The 21,840-nt window shown below is 48.7% G+C and overlaps 4 protein-coding genes across 6 annotated transcripts; 1 reads left to right on the top strand and 3 right to left on the bottom strand.

Moving 5' to 3' along the window:
* Nucleotides 1-3,313: 3,313 nt before the first annotated feature.
* On the bottom strand, nt 3,314-7,487 carry LOC127294841 (uncharacterized). The gene is made up of 12 exons (XM_051324968.2): nt 7,403-7,487; nt 6,909-6,988; nt 6,715-6,792; nt 6,531-6,606; nt 5,987-6,057; nt 4,988-5,089; nt 4,767-4,856; nt 4,604-4,678; nt 4,398-4,511; nt 4,257-4,295; nt 4,073-4,147; nt 3,314-3,532 (listed from the first exon to the last, which is right to left on the bottom strand). The coding sequence occupies exons 1-12, from the start codon at nt 7,434-7,436 to the stop codon at nt 3,443-3,445; spliced, it is 924 nt and encodes a 307-aa protein (XP_051180928.1). The 5' UTR covers nt 7,437-7,487; the 3' UTR covers nt 3,314-3,442.
* A 543-nt stretch (nt 7,488-8,030) lies between these two features.
* Nucleotides 8,031-15,110, bottom strand: LOC127291710 (uncharacterized). The gene is made up of 5 exons (XM_051349514.1): nt 15,096-15,110; nt 14,876-14,930; nt 14,430-14,632; nt 13,415-13,594; nt 8,031-8,519 (listed from the first exon to the last, which is right to left on the bottom strand). Exons 1-5 carry the CDS (start codon nt 15,108-15,110, stop codon nt 8,271-8,273), a joined length of 702 nt encoding a protein of 233 aa, XP_051205474.1. The 3' UTR covers nt 8,031-8,270.
* A 37-nt stretch (nt 15,111-15,147) lies between these two features.
* Nucleotides 15,148-16,490, top strand: LOC127340751 (polygalacturonase inhibitor). The gene has a single exon (XM_051366505.2). The coding sequence runs from the start codon at nt 15,228-15,230 to the stop codon at nt 16,242-16,244; it is 1,017 nt and encodes a 338-aa protein (XP_051222465.1). The 5' UTR covers nt 15,148-15,227; the 3' UTR covers nt 16,245-16,490.
* Nucleotides 16,491-16,723: 233 nt separating this feature from the next.
* LOC127340762 (uncharacterized) lies at nt 16,724-19,544 on the bottom strand. Of its 3 annotated transcripts, XM_051366516.1 has the most exons (3): nt 19,315-19,544; nt 18,011-18,067; nt 16,724-17,566 (listed from the first exon to the last, which is right to left on the bottom strand). In XM_051366516.1, the coding sequence occupies exon 3, from the start codon at nt 17,550-17,552 to the stop codon at nt 17,001-17,003; it is 552 nt and encodes a 183-aa protein (XP_051222476.1). In that variant the 5' UTR covers nt 17,553-17,566; nt 18,011-18,067; nt 19,315-19,544; the 3' UTR covers nt 16,724-17,000. The 3 variants fall into 3 exon arrangements, with proteins under 3 accessions (XP_051222476.1, XP_051222473.1, XP_051222482.1); XM_051366513.2 differs by lacking the exon at nt 18,011-18,067 and having other exon boundaries at nt 19,315-19,532; XM_051366522.2 differs by lacking the exons at nt 18,011-18,067; nt 19,315-19,544 and adding an exon at nt 18,248-19,283.
* Nucleotides 19,545-21,840: the final 2,296 nt, after the last annotated feature.

Here is a 21,840-nt window from a genome sequence, read left to right as displayed (position 1 = left end):
GGTGGGCGGAGAGGGAGGAGAGAGAGAACCGGGCTGGGGGGGAGGGAGGAGAAGAGAAGAGAAAGAAAGAAAGAAGAAGGGTCGGGCTGGGGGCGCGCGCGCGGCCCAAACTTAAGTGAATGTGTGGCGCCCTTGCCACGGGCGCCACACTTTCAAAGTGTGGCGCCGGCTAGAGCGGCGCCACTCGTGCTGCCACGTCGGATCGGGGTCACCAGCTCAGCGTCGACGGGCCACGTCGGATGGGTGTGTGGCGCCAGGGCTAGGGGCGCCACATGGGCATGTGTGGCGCCCGTGAGGGGGGCGCCACACAAAAGGGTTAGATCCGTGAAATAGTTTCGCCGGAGGGTCAGTCTGTGCTATAGTTTGACAAAAGGGTTATTTTTGTGCAAATCGCCTGGATTTGGTCCGAACGGACCGCTTTGATTAATTTTTGACGTGTTTAGGCGGTGCGGTAGGGATTGTCTCGAGTCATGTGCGGCTGTATGGTCAAAGCAGTGACATGGCATGTCAGCCGATCAAAGCCACGCTTCAGAAATCACAATACATAGTAAAGACGAGCAAACCAGCTTTCACCATCTCTCATGTGCTATTCAGCCCGTTGTTGGAGAGTTTGAGGTGGGCGAGGAGGCGCAGTCAGGAGGGAGAGCGATGGTGGGATAGGCTCTGAGATTTGCCCGTCGACCATGAATTCCACGTTGTGCTTGGTTCGTGATCGTTGGAAGACGAGGCCGCCGCCGTGGAGGAGGGGGCGAGTCGACCTCAGGCGCTACCTAGAGCCCGCAACCTCGACATCGCGCTGGGATCGTGCTCACTAGAAGACGCCGCCGTCGACGAGGACGCTGAGCCAGCAGCCACGGGGGGCCTCAGGAGCCGCGCCGGCCATCCTCCGGTGGTGGTGCCGCATAGAGCAACACCGCACTTCTGGGGCCGTCGAGGCGACCGCCGGTACACCGCACGGTCGCAGCTGGCGGCACGAACGAGTTGGGCGGCGTCCTCTGTTCGCCCAGATTTTCATGCCCCACCCTCTCTCTGTCAGCGTGCTACTCCACGCGATGGCCGGCGATGTGCAAACCTTTCTCTGCCGTTTCGTCCAAGGTGCCTCATACTCTCTCCAATCTGCTGTGGCCAGCAACCGCATCAGTTTTCCTCTCAGCCACAATTATTGCGTCTACTAGATGCTGCAAAATATTGTTAGCAAATAGGCTGGATACGACCATGAATGCGTAGATTTTTTTTATACTGTTGACGTTGTTTCTCAGGTTGCCGGTGGCTGATTGGTTATTTCGGTGTCTGTTTGGTTGGAGAGGAAGACCAGGCCGCCACCGTGGAGGAGGGGCCGGGCCGACCTCGGGCGCGACACAGAGTCGGCGGACACGACGCCACGGTGGGATCGTGCTCGCTGGAAGACGCCGCCGCCGTTGACGAGGACGCGGAGCCGGAAGCCACAGGGGCCTGAGGAGCCACGCCGGCCATCCTCCGGTGGCGGTGCCGCATGGAGCAGCGCCGCGCTCCTGGGGGCTGTCGAGACGACCGCCGGTGCACCGCACGGTCACGGCTAGCGGCGTGAACGAGTTGGACGGAATCCTCTGTTTGCCCCGTGGCTGACGCGGCGGGTCGCTGCCTAGCGGGCGAGGGAGCCGTTCCAGAGAAGGCGGTTCACCGAGGTTTTCCTGTGCCGTCCTCTCTCTGCCGGTAAGTCGCCACCACGACAGATGTATACATATAATACAGGCCACACATAATTACACGTTGATTTAAGTTGCAAATCTGCTTTTATCCAGATGATGATCGTATCTACAAAAAGAGCCCTGTAGTTCTACATCCAACACGTCTGAAAAGGGGCATTCCCCGGCCTCTTCAATGCATGTACATGCCCGTGTCATCTCATACGTTGGATGCAGTCCTCAGAACATGATGCGAGATGCAAACAGATGAATGGATGGCATAATCATGTTCCTCATGTTTTCCTGATCAAACTTCATATATAACACTTTTTATTTGGAGTTATAGTTTGAGAGATATGATTTTTGCAAGAACTACACAATTCCTGCAAAAACAAAATAGAAACAAATGGGGAGGGACGAATTGGGCTGAACCTGCGCTGTTTCTGGGCCGGATCTGGCGAGCTTGGTTTCGGATTGAGCTGGGCCGCATCGGGCGTTGATCTGAGCCGGAGGACCTGGGCCGAGGCCCGTTAGTGTGCAGGATCTGATCCAACAAACATTCCGGCAGTGGTCGAGGGGAGACCCAATAACCATACCCACGTGTGGTTAGAGCGCTCAGTCTCGGAACAGATAACAAGAACTCGGGTCCTAGGAGACATTAGTGAGTCAAAGTATCCATAGACCATGTGTCATGATTCCCCAACAGATAACCCGATAAGATGGCGATAACGGTAACGAGATATAAACAGCACTAACATGCACTACGACTCGCAAGGCAAACCCGATAACCAAACAACAGCTGTAGGAGTGGTTGTGGCAATATGGGCTGCTTGAGGTGACAGGTGGATAGGACACGTGACAAGAACGCAACTTAAGGCTAGCATGAGGGAGAAGGCAAAATAAAATAGGTGAGCAACTCCTGCAGGGATAGGAGTATAGGGGAAATGCTTGCCTGTTAAAACTTGCCGAGGAACATCCGGGGAACTTGTCGTACCCCAGCGGGAAGAAGCAAATGCTGGAACACACAACGTATGCAAGTCTTACTACTACGGATAAAGAACCGGCATGACAAAGATGGTATGCATGGCATGGCAACGATGATGCGATGCACTTATCCAATTTAAACGGAGTCGGAACCGACAAACAATTAGGATTGAAGTTGCATTTTCTACCATCAAAGTTAAGTGTTCATTAGCATGACATAACATGGCAGGGGTGAGCTACATCAATATTAAACGAAGCGGGAAATCCTAGGTGGATATCCGAAATACTCCGCATATATGCTCGCTGGAAGACGCCGCCGCCGTTGACGAGGACGCGGAGCCGGAAGCCACGGGGGCCTGAGGAGCCACGCCGGCCATCCTCCGGTGGCGGTGCCGCATGGAGCAGCGCCGCGCTCCTGGGGGTTGTCGAGGCGACCGCCGGTGCACCGCACAGTCACGGCTAGCGGCGTGAATGAGTTGGACGGCATCCTCTGTTTGCCCCGCGGCCGACGCGGCGGGTTGCTGCCTAGCGGGCAAGGGAGCCGTTCCAGAGAAGGCGGTTCACCGAGGTTTTCCTGTGCCCGTCCCTCTCTCTGCCGGTAAGTCGCCACCACGACAGATATATACATATAATACAGGCCACACATAATTACACGTTGATTTAAGTTGCAAATCGATCTGCTTTTATCCAGATGATGATTGTATCTACAAAAAGAGCCCTGTAGTTCTACATCCAACACGTCTGAAAAGGGGCATTCCCCGGCCTCTTCAATGCATGTACATGCCCGTGTCATCTCATACGTTGGATGCTGTCCTCAGAAAGCCAAGCCCAGGTAGTTTCCACCTTGTGCTTCCTTCACTTGGTGGAAGTGCCTTGCGGTTTTCCTAGAAAGCAAAAGAGAGTCAAACTAAAATCATCCACAAAGCAGTAACTTAATATGTATAAGCAACAATGACTATAGAGAGCACAACGATGAGGAGCGGTGTTTTGGAACATGGGTCCATATGCTCTCTATATTTTGAAATGCATCTTACATATATTTTAAATTTTTTTTAAAAATGAAACTAAAAGTTCGCACGTACATCTTCACGTGCTACGTGCTTATAAAGTCGTTTCATAAAAAATCGACTTATCATGTGACGTGTGTAAAAAAGACAAAATTCAGTGCTAAAAATAATGTTTTTTACAAGATAAACTTTCTCTTTTTTATATAGACCACACAAAATATTGGTTTTTCGTGAAACTTGACGAACACACGTATATTATGAAGATGTACACGTAGAATTTTTTATCCAAATTCGACATTTCAAAATATAATTTTTTACTAGAGGGAGCATACGCACCCGGGAGCCGAATTAAATTTCCGGCACAACGATATGGTATTCTTTACAATGTTAAAGTGTACGGTTAAACTGAAACCATACCAGGGTGTCATCTAATGTAGAGACTGATTCAGCTTCTGATGAGGAGGTTTCCAAAGCTAACGGAGGAGGCGGTAGCTGCAGGGAAGTAACATGCAGGAGTAAGAAACACATACACCAAAGTAAAAAAAAAACACTCAAAAATGGGGATTTAGGATTCAAACTATATTAAGGCTGGAATCTTTACCCTTCTAAAGATTTTATCTGGAGCTGGAAATGATGAGATCTAGAAAATTCAAAATATCTCGTTAGAGTAAGAATCTAGGAGCACAGTAGTGTCAAGGCAAGCAACATGCCAACAAGGAATCCATAGGCTAAGCCGACTTACCTGACGAAAATTATTACTCTGGCCATGTTCCATTTGTTGGCTGAAACCAACCAAGGCTTCAGTTGCACGCACAGTACGATCCTGGGTGTCTTCGATACAGCAAAGCCGTGAACCCTTCATGTGCAAGATAAATGAGTGCACCCGTGAGTGATACTTAGCCCCTACACATAATAAGGTACAAACGTGTTGCTGTAGAAGGCACCTACCCATATCTCAACTGTACGGTTAACTTGTTGCAGCTCCTTTTGGAAACTGCTAAGATTTACATGGATGACTGCCACCTACAAGACAGTAAATTAAACATTGTTATTTAAATCTGAATGGATCAGAGCCAGAAATGGGAAACTAATGTGGCATGAATATTCCAACCTCATCCCTTGTCCCTTCGATTATTTGTTGTGTTTCATCTAGAGTAGCATCTACCCGGTCAATCCTTTCTGCTAGATGTTTCTTTGTAACCTGAACAAATGAATAGCAGAAACAGATATACATGATTTTCTTGTAATAAGAAAGAAAGACAAAGATGGAAGTTTAAGGAAGTACTGGAGTGCCGTTGGAAGCACAATAGTCAGGGAAAAAGAATTAATTACATGGACTGTTTCGGTAACTTCGTTCAGTTGGTTTCCGACCACGTTGCAGGCATCATTCAGACCGCGCTTTGTGACCCACATGAAATCGCTAATCTTCCATCCCTGTAAATTTGCACACGAACTTTAGATACTAGCAGACTGCCATTCATAGGTAAGTAGAGACGTTGTCAGATATGACTTCAGATTTGAGGAGTTTTACAGTACCCTGAAGTTAACGAGGTCCGTTCATTTCTCCCAATCTAACGAACAGTTTTTCATTCGTACTCCGGTACGATGGTTACGGAGTATCACCGTTAAAAAGCTTGGAGTACCCCGATCTTGAGGGTAAAATGGTAATCCCAACAAATCTAGTAACGTGATAATCATTCTCGCTCCTATAATTCTTCATTAACCAAAATCCTAAATTAGAGGAGGCCACTCCAAGCGATCAGTATAGGGTGGGTTGGTTCCGTCTACCAGAGAGGGACCAACACGACGCCGGAGATATGGCGTGCAAGCACGCGAGTGCGAGATGAGAAGTCGAGCGGCACGCCGACCGCAGCGTGCAGCGGCAGCGGCGGCTCTGCGATAGAGATGTACTAGCGTTTTCTATCGGGGCATAGATTTGCAGCCTCTCCAGCGCGGTTACGAAGACGTGCGGCGGCTGGCCGGCGCCTGAGCTGGAGTGGCAAGGGGATTACCGGCGGACATGAAGAGATAGCTGCCGGCCGGCGCCCAACTAGAAAGAGGGTTGTTTCCTATTTTCATGGTTTACCGGAGTAAATTCAGGCAATATTATTAATCGTACATAAATTAAAAATAACTAAACTACCCTGCCAAGTGAATGGCCGGATCTGCTTGGTACTCCTGTCCATCTTCAGAGAGTACCAGGGTACCGTAAAATTCCTCTCAGATTTAGAATGGCATAATAAAACACTAGCTACAACTAGAATAATCTAGGATGGTATTCCATCCTCCATGTTGTGTGCTTTTTGATCGCGTCAAAGAACCAGAGTTTACCTTCCACCTAATATACGCATATCCGACAAGCCCCGCAACAACAACAGCTGTTATTGTATATGCACCCGAGCCTGGAAAAGAAGAAGGAAGGATGATTATCATTCACATATTCAGATCAGAACCGTAAAGATTGATAAATAAGTGCACATTTGAAGGGCGTGATGAAAACATAAATTAGGTCCAACACAAGATATGTGTATAAATTAATTTGGTTCGGAATCAAGACAAGGAAACAACTAGTAGAATCTAAAACAATGAAAGGTAAATGAAACATCAAGGGCTCCAGCTTCATATGTATACTTTGCAGGACAGGTCAGCACTGCCAAATTTGTAATTGCCATATCATCTCCAGCAAAACTTTTTATGCGTGGAGTAGTTGCTTCTAAGAACTTGAACTAAATATTGCGTATTTGTAAGAGCTCTGCTTCATTCACAACTCGTAACTTAAAAAGGTGCAGCGAGAAAAGCATGTGTTTTGTAGAATAACAAAATGCAGTATCCACAGGGCAATGCAGGGCATAGAAATAAATCACCAGGCACTGACCTGAAGTATTATCGATGACCGTGACATCTTCCCTCTCGCGTAGAGCTCGCCGTATCTCCTCCCTGAGGCTACTGACCTGAAATTTGTCAGTAGGGCACAAACATAAATGAGTATGGCTTCAACAACATTTATGGCCATCCATCCGCTGCGACAGACACGAAAACAGAACAGCACGTCCACAAACCTGCGACATGAGCTGGTCGCCGGTGCTGCTTGAAGATGATGGCGTGTCCTTGCCATCCTTCCCAACGACCTTGGCAAACTGCAGAGAGCAAGCAAACACATGCAGGGTTACAACGATGGTGCCTCAGCGATGTATATTACACATCATGATAGAGTTGAATGCCTGAATGCAAGAAAAGGATGGCAGTAAGTTACGTTGGCGGCGGTGGAGAGTACATCCCCGATAATGGGGACATTCTTGGCGGCGTCGGGCGTAAGCTGATTCCACAGATACCCTGCGAACAATTCAAGAAATTGCAGACCATTACAATCTGTGGGTGTATATCTTGCTAAAGGTTCAAGAGCATATTGTTGTTCAAAGATGCAGTATTTGTCAAGCAGAGGTCTGGCCTTGTGTGGCGAAAATAAACAACCAGAGAAGCTGCTGCAAGCTCTAATTGGGGAAAATTGCGCTGATTCTGCTCTAGACTAGCCACATGCCATGCATGCGGGAAGAGGTATTGAGCAATTGGACAATCAAGCGGAGCTAGGAGCGGGAGCAATCTTAAAACCCCTAGCGGCTAGCGTCGTCGTGGACAGAGACAGATTCACAAGGACCTGACTCACGAACCCGGCGAGGAGCTCGAGCACCGTAGATAGCAAGCATGTGGGTGTTGGGAGAGGGGGTCTGTCTGGAACGTGAGACTGACCGGAGCCGAGGACGAAGGCGATCCCGCCGAGCATCGTGGGAGCACAAGCGGAAGTCAAGCCTCTGCCTTGCTAGCTAGCTGTGGGCGATCGATCGAGTAGAGCAGGAAGCGAAGCGAGCACCGGAGCTTGCTCCGCGGCGGCGACGGCAATGGCTAGACAGCGCCGGGCGGTGGCGATTCCGCTCGATCTTCTCCCGATTTATCTCGATTCGTCGACGCGCGTTCGTTTATTCGGAACAGAATCTCGTCTCGTTTATATCCCACACGTCTCCGTATCAGCAGCCAACTCCTTCCAAAATAGAAACGGGGTTCTCGCCCGCCGTTGGGTTTTAGATGGACGCCCAGGATCGAACCCAGCAAATGATCAACCACGCATGTAGATCGATACTACTGCAAGACGCTTCCGACTAAAACTGCAAGTAGAATTTTCTGATTTATACCAAGAGACCCTTTGTGAATGAATATTAATAATTGCACCACGGCTTTCTTGGACAGCAAGAAAAAACATATTTATTCAGACACGAGGTCGGTGCGGTACATAGACAAACACAGACGCTATGTTCATGACCCTTTCAAACACACAAAAAAAACAATAATTTCTTGGACATGAAGAAAGAAGACGACCAACTATCAAGGGAACAGCAAATTTCTGCCACCAACAATCAGCCAGCACACCAAAACGTTTTTTTTCCAGAATACATCAGTTTTGAAACCCAAGCTTCCATCTCCGTCTGACACTGCGACCCACTGTCACTGTTCTTCATCGTATCAAAGCATGGTTCCTGGGTAGCTTATGAGGCAGTAATAATTTCTCTAGATACAAAGCTGGCTACAGACTACTACAGAGGGGGGGAACTATAGCAGCATTTTATGACGATCCTGTGGCAGAGGGCTTTGTCGCAGCGGCGGCGGATTCGGCGGCGTCCTTCTTCTTCAGGTCCTCAAACTTGTCGATGGCGACCTGGAGCTCGTCCGTGCCACCCACCGCATGCATCGTGTAGTAGTACACGCCCAAGACAAACCCCGTCAGCCCGCCCGCCACCACCAAGTTCTTGGTCTTGGGCCCCAGGGCGCTGAATCCTCCCGCCATCTCTAACAACTCAACTCGGTGCTGCTGCTGCAGGACACAAAACGTTATTAGCACGATAAATCAAGACGGGTGGTGCCATGCTGGTATCGAATTCAAGGAACTTGCTTACTTGTAGCGGGACACAAATATGAAACATCTACATGTTGTGCATATCACTGCAAGCAACCTAAGTGCAATTTTGAATTGGACACTACAGGGGCAGCTTGAAGATACAGAGATTTAAGCATAGGGTGCAAGAACAACCAAATGTTGTTTCTACATCAGAACAGGAACTACTAGACAGAGCTTTCATCTTTACAGGGCGGGCACTCTAACAAGCACTAGAATATCGAACCTGAAACAGTCACCTACCTCACTAGGTCTATCTGGTTGTTAGCAACTTGAGAGCCGAAAATAGTGTTGGGACTTGTCAGCAACAAGGATACACTCAGAGATCCATTCAAGCTAAAAGTCGTGGAGGAAATAAGAACATGCTGTTGCAGGCAGACATTGTGTAGCATTTTCAAGACTAAATATAGCAATCTATACCCAGCTTAATCCTCTGTATTTTTACCAGACCTGCGAGCAGAGAACAGATCTCACTTTCAATGCAACTCGTAAAGGAAAACCTACATACATATTTATATCCACATTGGCTGACAGCACCCCTCACGGTTGATGCTATACAACGGAATCCAGATATGCAACTACAAGTGGTAGAGATAATTTAATCTACTTCCTTTCGCCATGATGTCGTGCTACATGTTAACACAGGACAGAACAAACCGTAATAGGTTCTATGGCATGTTACAGAGTGGTGCTCGGCTACTGCGGAAGGTACGAGCTCACAAATAACAGGGTCAGAATCCTTATCTAAAAGGGCAAGTAGTAAATCACACTAGTAGGTAAGTAAGGCACGTTCAGATCCTCGCCCGGGAAGTTCATGTTCCAGGCTTGCTAGCTGCCTTTACCCATGGCTGCAGAAAATCACAACAAAAATATCCGTCTTGCTTTATTTTTTTGTAGTATTTTTCAGGTTTCCGATGGGGAGATAAAAAAAATAATTGAGAGCCATAGAGTTTTCGCTGTACCAAACAAAAAGCTAGCAGGGGGTAATCTGAATTTGTGTACACAAGTGATGATTCTTAGGTTCAGCATGCATGCACACTGCAATATGTAAGAAGCAGTAGCTGGATTAGACAAAGGAAGTGTGATACATAGTTACTCTGCTGGGTGCTGACTGATCGTCATCATCATCATCTCAACAATTATCACAACAATCTCTTTAGAGTTCGGTCCCAAATTACTTGTGACCTCAAATAGTCACCACATGTGAATCTAATGCCAGAGACACCACCCTCGCTTGCTAGAACATGCCATCAAATGTCGCCAGCAACATCGGCGGGCATTGCAAAACTGAGTCTAGAGCTAGAACAAGGGGAAGAGGCCTGCCGTGGCTATCCTCTATCTGGTTGCTTACTCAGACAATGGCGAGATTGTTTCAAAGAAGCGGATGTTTCTTCTTATGGTAGCATCAGTCCTTAAAATAGCGTAGTATGACAAAATAGTGCAGCTCTTAAAATCCGCTATAACGAAGATATATCGTGCTACAAATCTATATGACGCTATAGCGGATGATTGTACACACATTTCATTTAGCGAGACATTCCTCAGAACAAGCTAGTGCCGCAATAGTGCCCTACTTAAAACATTGACTATATGGTCTCTATCCTCTGATAATATTTTACCACATATGCGCAAAAAAATTCTATTCACGATGCACTTGTTTTTCCGTGACTTAGTTTTGTTCCACCAATAGTATGATGTCAAAAATACTGTCAAGACAAGTTACGATGTCAAAGCAGCAAACGAACCAAGAAGCTTCGTACTCATGAACCTGGTGCATGTCACAATCTTCTTTTTGCGCATTAATCAGTTCAATACCACAATAGAACCAAAAGTACTACCAGTCTACCATGATGTCAATTGCCAAAGGCTCAAAGCTACAAATACCACCAAAAGTACGGGCATGCTACAAAGAAATTAACATTCAGTGCGACCGAGAATCAAACTATGAAAGCAGCGAGCATGTAAACAGCTTCTCCTCTTAGTCATTTCCACAAACACCTTCCTCGCGCTACTTATGGTCCTCCTCCTCGTCATCGTCCTCGAAAGCGTCCTCGATAGTTCCAGTTTTGAGGTCCAGCGTGAACCCCTCCAACTCCTCGTCGTCTTCATCCTCCTGCTCCTCGCCGTCCGCGCCGGCGGCCGGCTCTAGGTCCTCGTCGTCCTCGCCGTCGGAGGTGGAGTAGCCGTCAGGCCTCGTGGGCGGGATCCGTCGGGCCATGCACCGGTAGCGCCGAGCGTCGACGGCGCTGATACGGGTCTCCGGGTGGCGGCGGATCAATGTTGCCGCGGCAGTCACCGGGTGGCGGCAGAGCCAGGCTGCGCGCCCACTTAGCAAGGAGACAGCGCGGCGGAGCATGGTTTTTTCGGTGTTGTGGCAAAAGGCTCGGGTGAGATGAAAGCCCAAACCCCAGTTCTCCTAAGAAAAAGATATGCGCTCTGCTAAAAAAAGGAGAGAAAAAAATATGCTCAATTAGTCAATGCTGCGTCACCAACTCTACGTCTTCCAGTCCATCGTACGCAGCCATAGAAATGGGGAAAACAGCCGGAGCACGCCCTGGCACGGAACTCTAAGGCCTTCTTCGGTGTCAGTGGTTTTGTGTGTTTTGAGGGGTGTTTTGGGTGAAAACATAAACCACCCAAAACACTGCAAAACCCCTTTCACAGAAAACCCTTGTCAAAACACTTGTTTGGAACACTGGTTTTACATACTAGTGTATTCAAGTGTTTTGACTGTTTAAACTAGACTTGTATCATAAATAAAAATCTGATTTTTTAGCACACTAGAATAGATAAAAATTTAATAATTACACTAAATAGATAGAAATTCATTAATTGATACAGTTAGCTTATGGCCTCGGATCTCATAATCCACCTTTCGGAGACATGAAATAAATAGATGAATTCAAAGTGGATAGACATATCTTTTTGACAGTTTGAACAAAACATAGACTAAAATACATAAACATTAGTCAAAAAATCACCAAAATAAGATTTAACATCAAATATCTTCAAGCATTGGTTCAGAACTAACAACAAATTAATAAGTTTTCAACTCAGTTCCAACAGCAAATACCTTCAGGCTCTGACAATTTCAAGCAGAGCAAAAGGGCAGCATGAACATACTCTAGCTTGCCATTTGATCAGGTAGGAAGCAAACGCACTACAACAAATACTAAACAGTACCGCAAGTAATCTGGAACCAGGTTCAGTAGTATATGTATTTTTTCAACGAAAATGAAACCAACAACCGATAAATTATTATGAATATTACTTCAAAAAAAAGATTATGAATATGTGCAGAGTAAACTGATACACTGCCAGCTTCTTACGATGAAGATATGATCATGCCAAGATCATTTGTCCTTCAATAAAATCAAAATATACTCCTACTGAATAGGATAATCTCTAAGGTTCTCACCTGATAAAAATATTTTAGGGTTCCTACAGAATAGAAGGTTCTAACTAATTACTATGTTTATGAAATGAAATTAACCGATCAACCAAAGCAAGGTATCAACTTCGCTTTGGCTCGCTTTTTCATCACCATATTCTAGACTAAACAGCTTCTTCTGTAGAGAATGGCTATTTTCTTGAATATTATGAAAGCCACATGAACAAGTTTTGAATGCCTGTATTTTACCCAGAAAAACTTCGGCACATTCAGCATTTACATCTTAGCCAAAAAGTACTGCAAATCCCATCCTCTGTTCTGGCCATGTTGCAATTTCAGGATCGAGCCAACCACTCAGTTTCAATTTTAAAAGGGTATAATAGCTCCAATTTCACGCACTACCTCAAGCATTTGGTGTAAAGAACACACAAAACCAACAGATATCTTGATGCCTATGTATTGGATATCTCAAACACCCAGAAGCGCTAGATACCAAATGTCACAGATATTCACAAGACTGTGTTACCTACCGTCCTTGCCAAGAAGTATACAAGCAAGAACCGGATCTCATCAAGAACCTAGACCTCAGAACCTAAGATATCTATGTGTTTGTAGCAGTACATGGGGAGAGGATGCAATGAGATACATATTACATACAGATGAACCCAGCTTCAGTGGAGAAGAGGGGCGGCGAAAGGGCGCGTCAGCGAGCACGAACTGGTCGGCGAGGGGCGGCGGAACTCCTCGGCTTCGCCTGGACCTGCGACTCCAATAGTGGAGGAGAGCTGGTCGTGGATGTCTCCGCCCTCGCCAGCGGTGATGAATACGTGGAGGAAGAGCTTCGAGCTGCCGGCGGAGGGACGGCCTCGAACGGACGGCGCGGTCGTCGCTCGCCCTGCGCCACCAGGAGAAAACGCGAGGGGGGTGGGGCGTTTCGCTTAAACCCGAACCCGACGGGTTTCGGGAGGTTTTCTCGGGCCTTACCGGGCCAAAACCGGCCTACCGAACGGCCTAGAAGTGTTTTGACGTGTTTTAGTTGGGCCCGAAAATTACACCCCAAAACCGGTCTAAACTCTTGATAAAACACTGGCACCAAACGGGGCCTAACCCGTGAACGCCAAATCCACCCACAGACACCAAATCGCCGCGCGCGGGGCATCTCGCCGAGCACCCGTCGGCGCAGCCTCACGCCCGATGCGAAACAGCAGCCTCCGCCGATAACCCAATCGGAGATCCCCAATCACCGGAGGAGACCAGCCCGCGGAGACGAGCCAAGCGAATCGTACCCATCGGACCGAACCGCCGAGCCAGCCTCGCAAACCCTAAATCCCTTCCCCCGAAATCACACGCACCCGCTGCCCACGGCAAATCGGTCAATAGCAGGGTAGAACGTGCAGGGAGATGGGGAGGGAGGGGGGCTTACGGGGCCGTGGCGGCGGAGGAGGCGAGAGGCGATGCGGGACGCCATTTCGCCGTCAGCGGCGGGGGGCGGGGTGTCGTGGGGAAGAAGAAAGGGCGGACCACCGTGGCTGCGAATGAGGGATTTGGGTTCCTTCCCCCTGCGGACCGACGCGGCGTGGGTGGGAAGGTGTAGTTGCCTGACCTACACGAAATATCCCTCATTCTAGCATGGTAGTTATTTCGGATAAAAATGATAATTCAATAAAGTAAATCGATTGATGTGTTTGGGTCCCATAGCCCGAACTGGTCCGTAAGAAAAGTATCCTCCTCCATCTCCTAGCCACCTCTCATATGGCTGCAACCTATGGTCTCACAACCATAGAAGAGCATCTCCACGTTCCGACTCTTTAGTGGTATGTTTGGTTTTGAGCCAATGTTTACCCTACTAAAAGTTGGTATGACAGTGATCTTTGGTTCCGATTTTGTTAGCCTCCAATATTAGCACTGCCTAGTTCGTAATGCAAAGCATTTTTAAGAGTTAGTGGACGATATAGGTTGGTGAATTTATTATCCAAAAAACGGACACACCATGAATATATAGATAGTTTGGTTAGGTTCAGAGCCTAAAGTTGGGGTTCATGGTTCACAACTTCACACTATATTACCTTTGACAAATGGTTGGTTTGCCGTCACATTTATGGTCGGTCACACTTTTTTTAGCCATACAGTTCGACACTTGGACGCAGTGTCCCCTGAACGGGTGATGCTATGGAAATCAAAAACATGCTGCTGCTGCTGGCCGGGTGGCTACGGTCTGAGCAGAGCAGGGTTAGAGGAGCAGGCAGGGGATTTCGGCGTGCTACACTAGGCTACGGACAAAGGTAGGTACGCATGGCCATGGGTTACCCGGCACTTGGCATCCGGAGTCCCTACTACGGTGGACACTAGACCGGGACTGTCCGAGAGCGAGCGAGCGCCTCGGTTCTACGATGATAGATGGATATAACCTTGGGTCACGGAGACGAAGGAGTACGTACCTGGCTGGCTGGCTGGAAGATGAATCGGAGCGGAGAGGCGGAGGAGGCGGCGGCGCGGGGCAGGAGGAGTGGGATGCAACGGACAAACGGCGACGACGGTGGCGGCGCGGGGGGAGGGGAAGAAGGGTCTTGGATCGGTGCGTCCGTGTGCTGCTGCTGGGCTGGGCTGGGCTGAACCTGTGGTGGCCCAACGAAACGACCGTCTTTTCACTTTGTTTTTCCTTTGTATTTGTACTACATACAGTAGTATAAATAAATGATCTTGTTGTACTGTAATTCATATCCATCATGCTCTAGTTAATGCCTAATGATGCTTGGCCATAATCCATGTCCCAATTTCCATCCATGTCAGGGAAAAGAGAGGATTGTAAAATATCTGACCAAATTAATTAAGCTGAGTGTAGTAGTAATGCCTAATGATGCCTGCCCATAATCCATGTCCTAACTTCTATCCATGTCGGTAAAAAGAGGCGCGCGATTAGCCTGCACTTTCGCTAGTACCTGCAGAAGGAAATATCTGAGCCAATTAAGCTGAGTGAAGGGTCGCTGCCCAGCTAGGCAGGCATGCGTTTCTGTTGCCCATTACGCTGCACTTTTCCAAATGTTTAACCCCCACTTGCTTAGTGCAGCCCCTCCAAACATGCACTTTTACCACACTATAAGTACGCTGCCCAGCACCATGCAGCTTCACTCACCAAGCCACTAGCTCAGTAATTAAGCTAGTTAGTCTCATCAACACACACACACACACACACACACACAGCAAGTTAGCTAGAGCTCACTTCGAAACAAGAAGAGATGGCCGCCTTCCCTCTCCTGTTGCTGCTCTGTTCTCTCCTCCTCGCCACCTCGACGGCGGCAGATCAGTGCCACGACGACGACCACGCCGCCCTGGTCGCCATTGATACCGCCCTGGGCAGCCCGTACCACTTCGCGTCGTGGACGCCGGACTCTGCCTGCTGCGACTGGTACGACGTCGACTGCGATGCCGAGTCAGGCCGCGTCATCGGCCTCCGTGTGTTTCAGGACACCAACATGTCGGGCTCCATCCCGGACGCCATTGCCAACCTCACCTTCCTCCAGACCCTCACCCTCCACCACCTCCCCGCCATCTCCGGTGCCATACCGGACTCCCTCGCCGCGCTCTCCAACCTTTCGCAGCTCACCATCTCCCACACTGGTGTCTCCGGCCCGGTCCCCTCCTTCCTCGGCGCGCTCACCGCGCTCACCGCCCTCGACCTCTCTTACAACTCCCTCACCGGCGCCATACCGCCGTCTCTAGCTGATCTCCCCAACCTTTCCAGTATCAACCTCCGCCGGAACCACCTCTCCGGTGCCATCCCGTCGCTGCTCCTCTCCAAGTCGCCCGACCAGGCCTACCTCTGGCTTTCCAGCAACAACCTCTCTGGCGCTATCCCGGCCGAGTTCGCCGCCGTCGACTTCGCCCACATCGACCTATCCCGCAACGCCCTCAGCGGCGACGCCGCGTGCCTCTTGGGCGCGGGGAAGTCGTCGCTCCAGCACGTCGACGTGTCCCGCAACGCGCTGCGCTTCGACCTCTCCGGCATGGAGTTCCCGGAGAACGCCACCTACATCGACCTCAGCCACAACGGCATCCGTGGCGGCATCCCTACGCAGGTGGCGAACCTTACCAACCTCCAGCAGTTCAACGTGAGCTTCAACAGGCTGTGCGGCGAGGTGCCCGCCGGCGGCAACATGGCCAGGTTCGACCGCTATAGCTACCTCCACAACAAGTGCCTCTGTGGAGCGCCGCTCACGGCGTGCCGCCAACGGCCCATCAACTACCTACACTAGCTACCTTCGTCGACGTGGGCTCGGACTTCCAGTTTACCAAACAAAATCAACATAAACTTCTACTACTTCCAAAATATGATATGGGAATATCTACTTCCAAAATACTATGAGCAGCCATGCAGTAATCGTGAAGTGATTACTACGGTTTGTATCAGTGGTAAAGAAGACACTAATTGTCATAGATGTACTCTTTTTTATTGCAAGGATCTTATATATAATGGAAAATGGTAATATGCATGTGTAATTTTGAAGTCTCCACATAGTGCTGTATAACGAATGTACCAGCTCCAAGCATAATGTATTGCTGCGACCTCTTAAACTACGTAATAAAATTCTGATTTGGTAGGGGTAGTAGGGGTTTTCAGCATTATGATCCACTTCAAATGGGATGGAGACCAAAAGATTATAAATAGCAGGCAGTTATCCGCTTCGTATGGGATGATGCAATCTTGTAAAAATGAGAAGAGGGTTTCAAGACATTCAGAAACTACGGCTGGATCGCCAGTTTGCTTATCTACTACTCATCAAAAGAACTTAATTCGCAGCTACAATCCATGTTCCATATTGCAGCATAACGTATGTAACATGGAAACCCCAAAGTTCAAGGACACCCACTCAGGCCTCGCCCTAGAACGGTGCACTGCAAACCGTTTACCGGAATTAATCTACATAGGTGTTTGTTTCAGGTCTCACCCAGAACATCCAGGTTATTCAAAACCATCCCAACAAGGCAAAATCGTGTGACTGCCACCTCACTCATTTCATCGCAACGCTGCTGCTATGCCTAGCCATGCGGACGCACGCCTCGAACCTCTTGACTGCCTCGGCGCACTTGAGCGGGTCTTTCGCGGCGTTGCTCACGTAGCACTCATGGCAGGCCGCCTTCTCGTCAGCGCACGGCACGGGGTTCTGGTAGGGCAGCTTGAACTCCCTGTCATGCAGCTCCTTGGCTCTCCTGGCGAGCTCCTGCTGCATCCCAGCCTCCTGCTTGTCCAGCTTCTCCAGCACCTTCACACTTTCCGCCACCACGGCGCGTATGGCTTCCGCCTCCTGGATTAAGGGCGAAGGTGGTGGTGGAGGAGCAGGGGTAACTGGCAGGTACACGGGGGGTGGCAGCTGCCACCCGGGAGCGGGGGCAGGGCTGCTCTTCGGCTCGCTTGGAAGCTCCCTCCCATTGTCCTGAGGCTCTTCTGGTTGTTCAAGAACCTTCTTGGGCTTGGGTTTCCTGACCCTCCTTTTCACCTTCTCGTCGTCGCGGGCGAGCTGATCGATCAGCTTGGTGCTTATCTGAATCGTGTAGTCACCCATAGCAACCACCAATCCTGAAATACCATCACAAGGGGAAAAAAGTCAACTAACAACAACATCTAAGGATGTTCAAGGAAGCAAGTTTTCAGGAATCTGAAATAGTAGAACAGCTGGGCTCTACTGACTACTGTGAATGCTTTCCAGTACAGTATTATCTACATGTTAAATGGATTGAATTATGAGGCAATAACAAAATTACTGCATAAATATAGAACAAAGAATGCTTTCCAGTTAGAAATTTAAATGCCTCGTACATTTTTGTTAAGTGTTACATAACAGAATGATGAATATTTGGCTCTGCACAGAATTCTGCATTACCAACATGAGAACACCCAAAATTGTACAATGCTCTCCAGTTAAAAAATAGGTCACAGATTATATAGCAGACTTAAATAAACATGTGCAAAACAATAAATAGGAACTCATAGTATTGCATTTTCCAAGAAATACTAGTTCACCTTGTGGCTTCTATTACAGAAGCAAATGAATACCCAATATTGCTACTGCACAGAATTCTACATTAACAACATGAGGGAAACCACAGTTACAGAATGCTTTCCAGTTAAAAGGTCAGGAATTATGATAATCAACATTTCTATTTTCAAGCTTTCAGACCCTACAGACGTAAATAAACATGTGCACAGCAATGCAATAAAAACTTGTTGTAGTGCATCTTCCAAGAAACAATAGTTCACCTGGTGGCTGCTACTAAAGAAGAAGTGAATAGCCCATACTGATTCAGAGGCTTATGGATCTAAGAATTGGAAAACAAGCTGACTGCTTTGTAGTATAATTCAACTATGCAAGCGCAGGGCAGCAAATATATCCGTCAAGGGCTTATGGATTTGAGTCGCGGCTCAAAAAGCTTGCTCATAGCAACATATTCCCTAAAGATCCCCCTGCAAAAGGTGATGCTAATGGCAGATCGATGGCATTAATGGAGGGGGCAGAGAGATTTTATGCGGAAACAAACAACCAAACATGGGGCCAGAGCATGAACTTTTAGTCAAGTATTGTTCTTAAATAATTTTGCGAGTAACATCTTTAATCAAACAGATAAAAATATTTCCTATAATTCATACGGCTATGAATTTTTTGCACAACAGTTGTTAACGCTATGCAGATAAACTACTTGTCATCACAGCTCTACAGAGACAAACAAACATCAGGTATCTAATGTAGTCACATGGAAAATTTGATAGCTAATCCTGTGTAACAGGACCTAATACATAAGCCTACATGAACACAGAAACACATAAGGTAAACATTTGGAGATATAGCAGATGGTGGTGGTGGGAGCTTGCTACAGCATGTATAGGACAGCTGACTTTGCATGCAGCCACATTTACCAGATTGCAGCTTAAAACAGAGTTATGATTTAACTAGCGCACAATGCAGGGACTTGTCCACAATCTGCTTGCCCTATTCGACACGAATCAGAATCTTCAACTAGCCCGAGTAGAATTCACAGCATCATGGACTGACTCCAGTTTGCAGCGTCCCTCTGAGCCTCCAGGGGCGGCGTCAAACGCTGGGCACCTGGAAAGCAATCCCCCAATTTGTTCCCCAGATCCCGTATGAAATCGAACCGCCAAAATTCGGTGGGCGGACGCAGCAATGGATGGAGCAACCACGGCCCCCGCAGCACGACAGCCCTGGCTACACACGGCAAGCGAGGCCGATCGAGATCCAAGTGGATTGGAATCGATTCGATTCTTCGTAGCAAAAAGGTACAATCCGAGCAAGGCTAGGGCTTCCTTACCGAGAGAAGGGGGGAGCAGAAGCCGCCGGCGCCGGAGCAGATACCGTTGAGGGGGGGAGGACGAGGAGATCTGTTCCGCTTCGAGGCGTGCTCCGGCGGATTCCGGCTTCCGGCGGGGAAGAAGGATTGGGAGGCGACGAGGGTTTCCGGCGTCGGTACGAGATGCTTGCTTCGAGAGGGAGACCACAAATAACAAACCAAAAATATGTAAATTTAGCCTAACCGCTTCTTTTTCTTACATCGCCGCCTATGAGCATCTCCAACACGCGCCCTAAAACGGCCGCGCGGTATAAAAACTGCCGGTTTGCAGCGTGTGGGAGCAAAATTGCCGCTCCAGCAGATGCTGCAAACGGCGCGGTGTTGTAAATTTTTTGGGCGCGGGTGGGTTTGCGCCATCCCGTGCGCTATACTTTGTGCGCCGGAAACAGCGCGCGGCATCGCTCGACCACGCGCGAAGAAACCCCGCACTGAAACTTCCCCTTCCGCCTCGCCGCCCGACCGCCCAATCCCTCGCCCCCGCGCGGCAACCGGCGCAATCCCGACGATGGACGGGACATCCGGCAACCCAGCAACCCCTCCCTACTCTGTCCCACCCGCTGCCGCATCCGCAGCGCCGCCGCCCAATGCGGCAAACCCTAGCGGTGGAGCCGACGCCAGCAACACAACCACCGCAGCCCGTGTGCTCTTCGTTCCGCCGCGCGGGACGCTACACACGAGCGGGTCACGCGCGAGATGGCGTGCGCGCGAGCCACCGGCAAAGGCGCGGGCGGCGCCGAGGAGGAAGGCGCCGTCAACCAAACGGCCATACCTCGGTGTCGCCTCCGTCGCGCCGCCGAAGAAAGCGAAGGCGCCCGCCTCCCGCCGCCCGCAGCCTCCGTCGCCTCCTCCACCAACGAACCAGACGCCGCCGGCGCCTCCGTCTGGCAACCCCGCGGGCGCACATACGGTGCATGATGAAATGCCGGAGAGGTAAAAAACACTACTTTTCCTTCAAATTTTAGTTTAGATGCATACATAGCCGGAGAATAGTGAAGTTCATTGCAATGTAGAGTCGATGATGATACATTCATGGAGACAATGAATGTTGGATCTTCGTTTATGCATGATAAAGTCGTTGAAGGATATGAAGAATATGAGGATGTCGATGAGGAAGGAGAAGGGTTGATTGAACCTCGCCATCTCGATCGGTCGGCGAACTATACCATAGCGGAGGACAAGCTGCTTTGCAAGACGTGGTTGACAATTGAAATGGATCCAACAACCGGTACCGATCAAACAAGAGAAACATATTGGATGAGGATGACGGAGTACTTCAACACACACAACACAAGTGGAAACAAGCGAACCATGCGCTCACTTCGGTCCCGTTGGTCCGGCATCAACACCGATTGCCAAAAATGGGCGGGCGTGCAAGCCAACGTCGATGTTCTTAATCCAAGTGGCACAAATGAGAATGATAGGGTAAGCCATTCTACTACTATGTTGATCATATGGCTCATATGTGAAGAATACGCTTCTAGTTCATATAGCTCATATATTCTCTTTTGCTTGCTTTGTAGAACTCTATGGCTCAAGGATTGTTTAGGGATGTGGGAAAAAAGAACAAGAAAGCCAACAAGATTCTTGGCAAGCCATTCACCTTGCATCATTGCTATGAAGTGCTAGGGAATGAAGAAAAGTGGAAGACCCGCAGCAAGTTGGATGCGGCAACTATGGGGGCCAATGCTACCGGTGATGCAACAATCATCGATGATGATGATTTAAGTGACGAAGGCAAGAAGATAAGCTCCACTCCTCACTCGGTCAACAATGGGCGGAGGAATGTGCTTGGTAGGAAGACCGCCAAGATATGAAGGGAAAGAAGGCCGGAGATGACGACATTGCAATGGCTATGGAAAGGATTGCAAATGCACGGTTGCAAGCAACTGAAGATAGGAAGATTGCAAGAAACTTGGAGAAAGAGGCTATGGATGCTATAGAAGCTCGGAGAGCCGCTTTGGAGGAGAGGATTGCTGCCAACGAGGAGAGGAAGTTGGCTTTGGAGGAGAAGAGGCAAGCCACCGAGGAGCATCTACGCCTAGCGGAGGAGGAGAGTGTGGTGACCCGGCATACCACTGCATGGTGTAGTATGCAAGTCTGATATAACACCAATAAAACACCGTTCCACTAGTATTATATCGCTCAGAGTGGTACAACAGAAAGATATGCGGGTCCAAGGCATGTCTATAGAATTACACACAGACTCTGTTACATAAGATCATCACAGCCTCCTACTTTACAATGAGGTAAAACTACAAATAAACTCCAGAAGAACGACTCGTAGTCTAATCCTATCACGAACTCTATTTGTAGAGTATTTAACTAGCTACAGAGCCTATGAATAGATTCTAGCTAAAATAGGAGCTAAGGTTAGGAAGCTAGTTCCTTTCTATTGCTAATCTAGGTTTCTCCTTGTTGGATGTGGTAACTGACTCCTCTGACAGGGTTCAGTCTCTTGAAGTAGTTGTTGACTCCTCGGCCTTCGAG

This window comes from Lolium perenne, chromosome 1 (genome assembly GCF_019359855.2).
Source record: "Lolium perenne isolate Kyuss_39 chromosome 1, Kyuss_2.0, whole genome shotgun sequence".
Classification (NCBI taxonomy): Eukaryota; Viridiplantae; Streptophyta; class Magnoliopsida; order Poales; family Poaceae; genus Lolium; species Lolium perenne.
Note: the sequence above shows the minus strand (reverse complement) of the source record. Positions and strands in the feature narration are given on the sequence as shown.

Bases quoted from the DNA above. Each gene is read 5' to 3' on its own strand.
- LOC127294841 (XM_051324968.2), bottom strand. From the start codon at position 7,436: ATGCTCGGCGGGATCGCCTTCGTCCTCGGCTCCG. The intron at 6,793-6,908 runs GTAACTTACTGC...TGCTCTCTGCAG, and splicing joins TACTCTCCACCGCCGCCAAC to TTTGCCAAGGTCGTTGGGAA. The intron at 4,679-4,766 runs GTTGGAATATTC...ACTGTCTTGTAG, and splicing joins TCGAAGGGACAAGGGATGAG to GTGGCAGTCATCCATGTAAA.
- LOC127291710 (XM_051349514.1), bottom strand. The intron at 14,633-14,875 runs GTTAGGACATGG...CAAAGTGAAAAG, and splicing joins TTTTACCGACATGGATAGAA to ACGGTCGTTTCGTTGGGCCA. The intron at 8,520-13,414 runs GTAAGCCCCCCT...TGTGTCCTGCAG, and splicing joins TCCTCCGCCGCCACGGCCCC to CAGCAGCACCGAGTTGAGTT.
- LOC127340751 (XM_051366505.2), top strand. From the start codon at position 15,228: ATGGCCGCCTTCCCTCTCCTGTTGCTGCTCTGTTCTCTCCTCCTCGCC.
- LOC127340762 (XM_051366516.1), bottom strand. From the start codon at position 17,552: ATGGGTGACTACACGATTCAGATAAGCACCAAGCTGATCGATCAGCTC.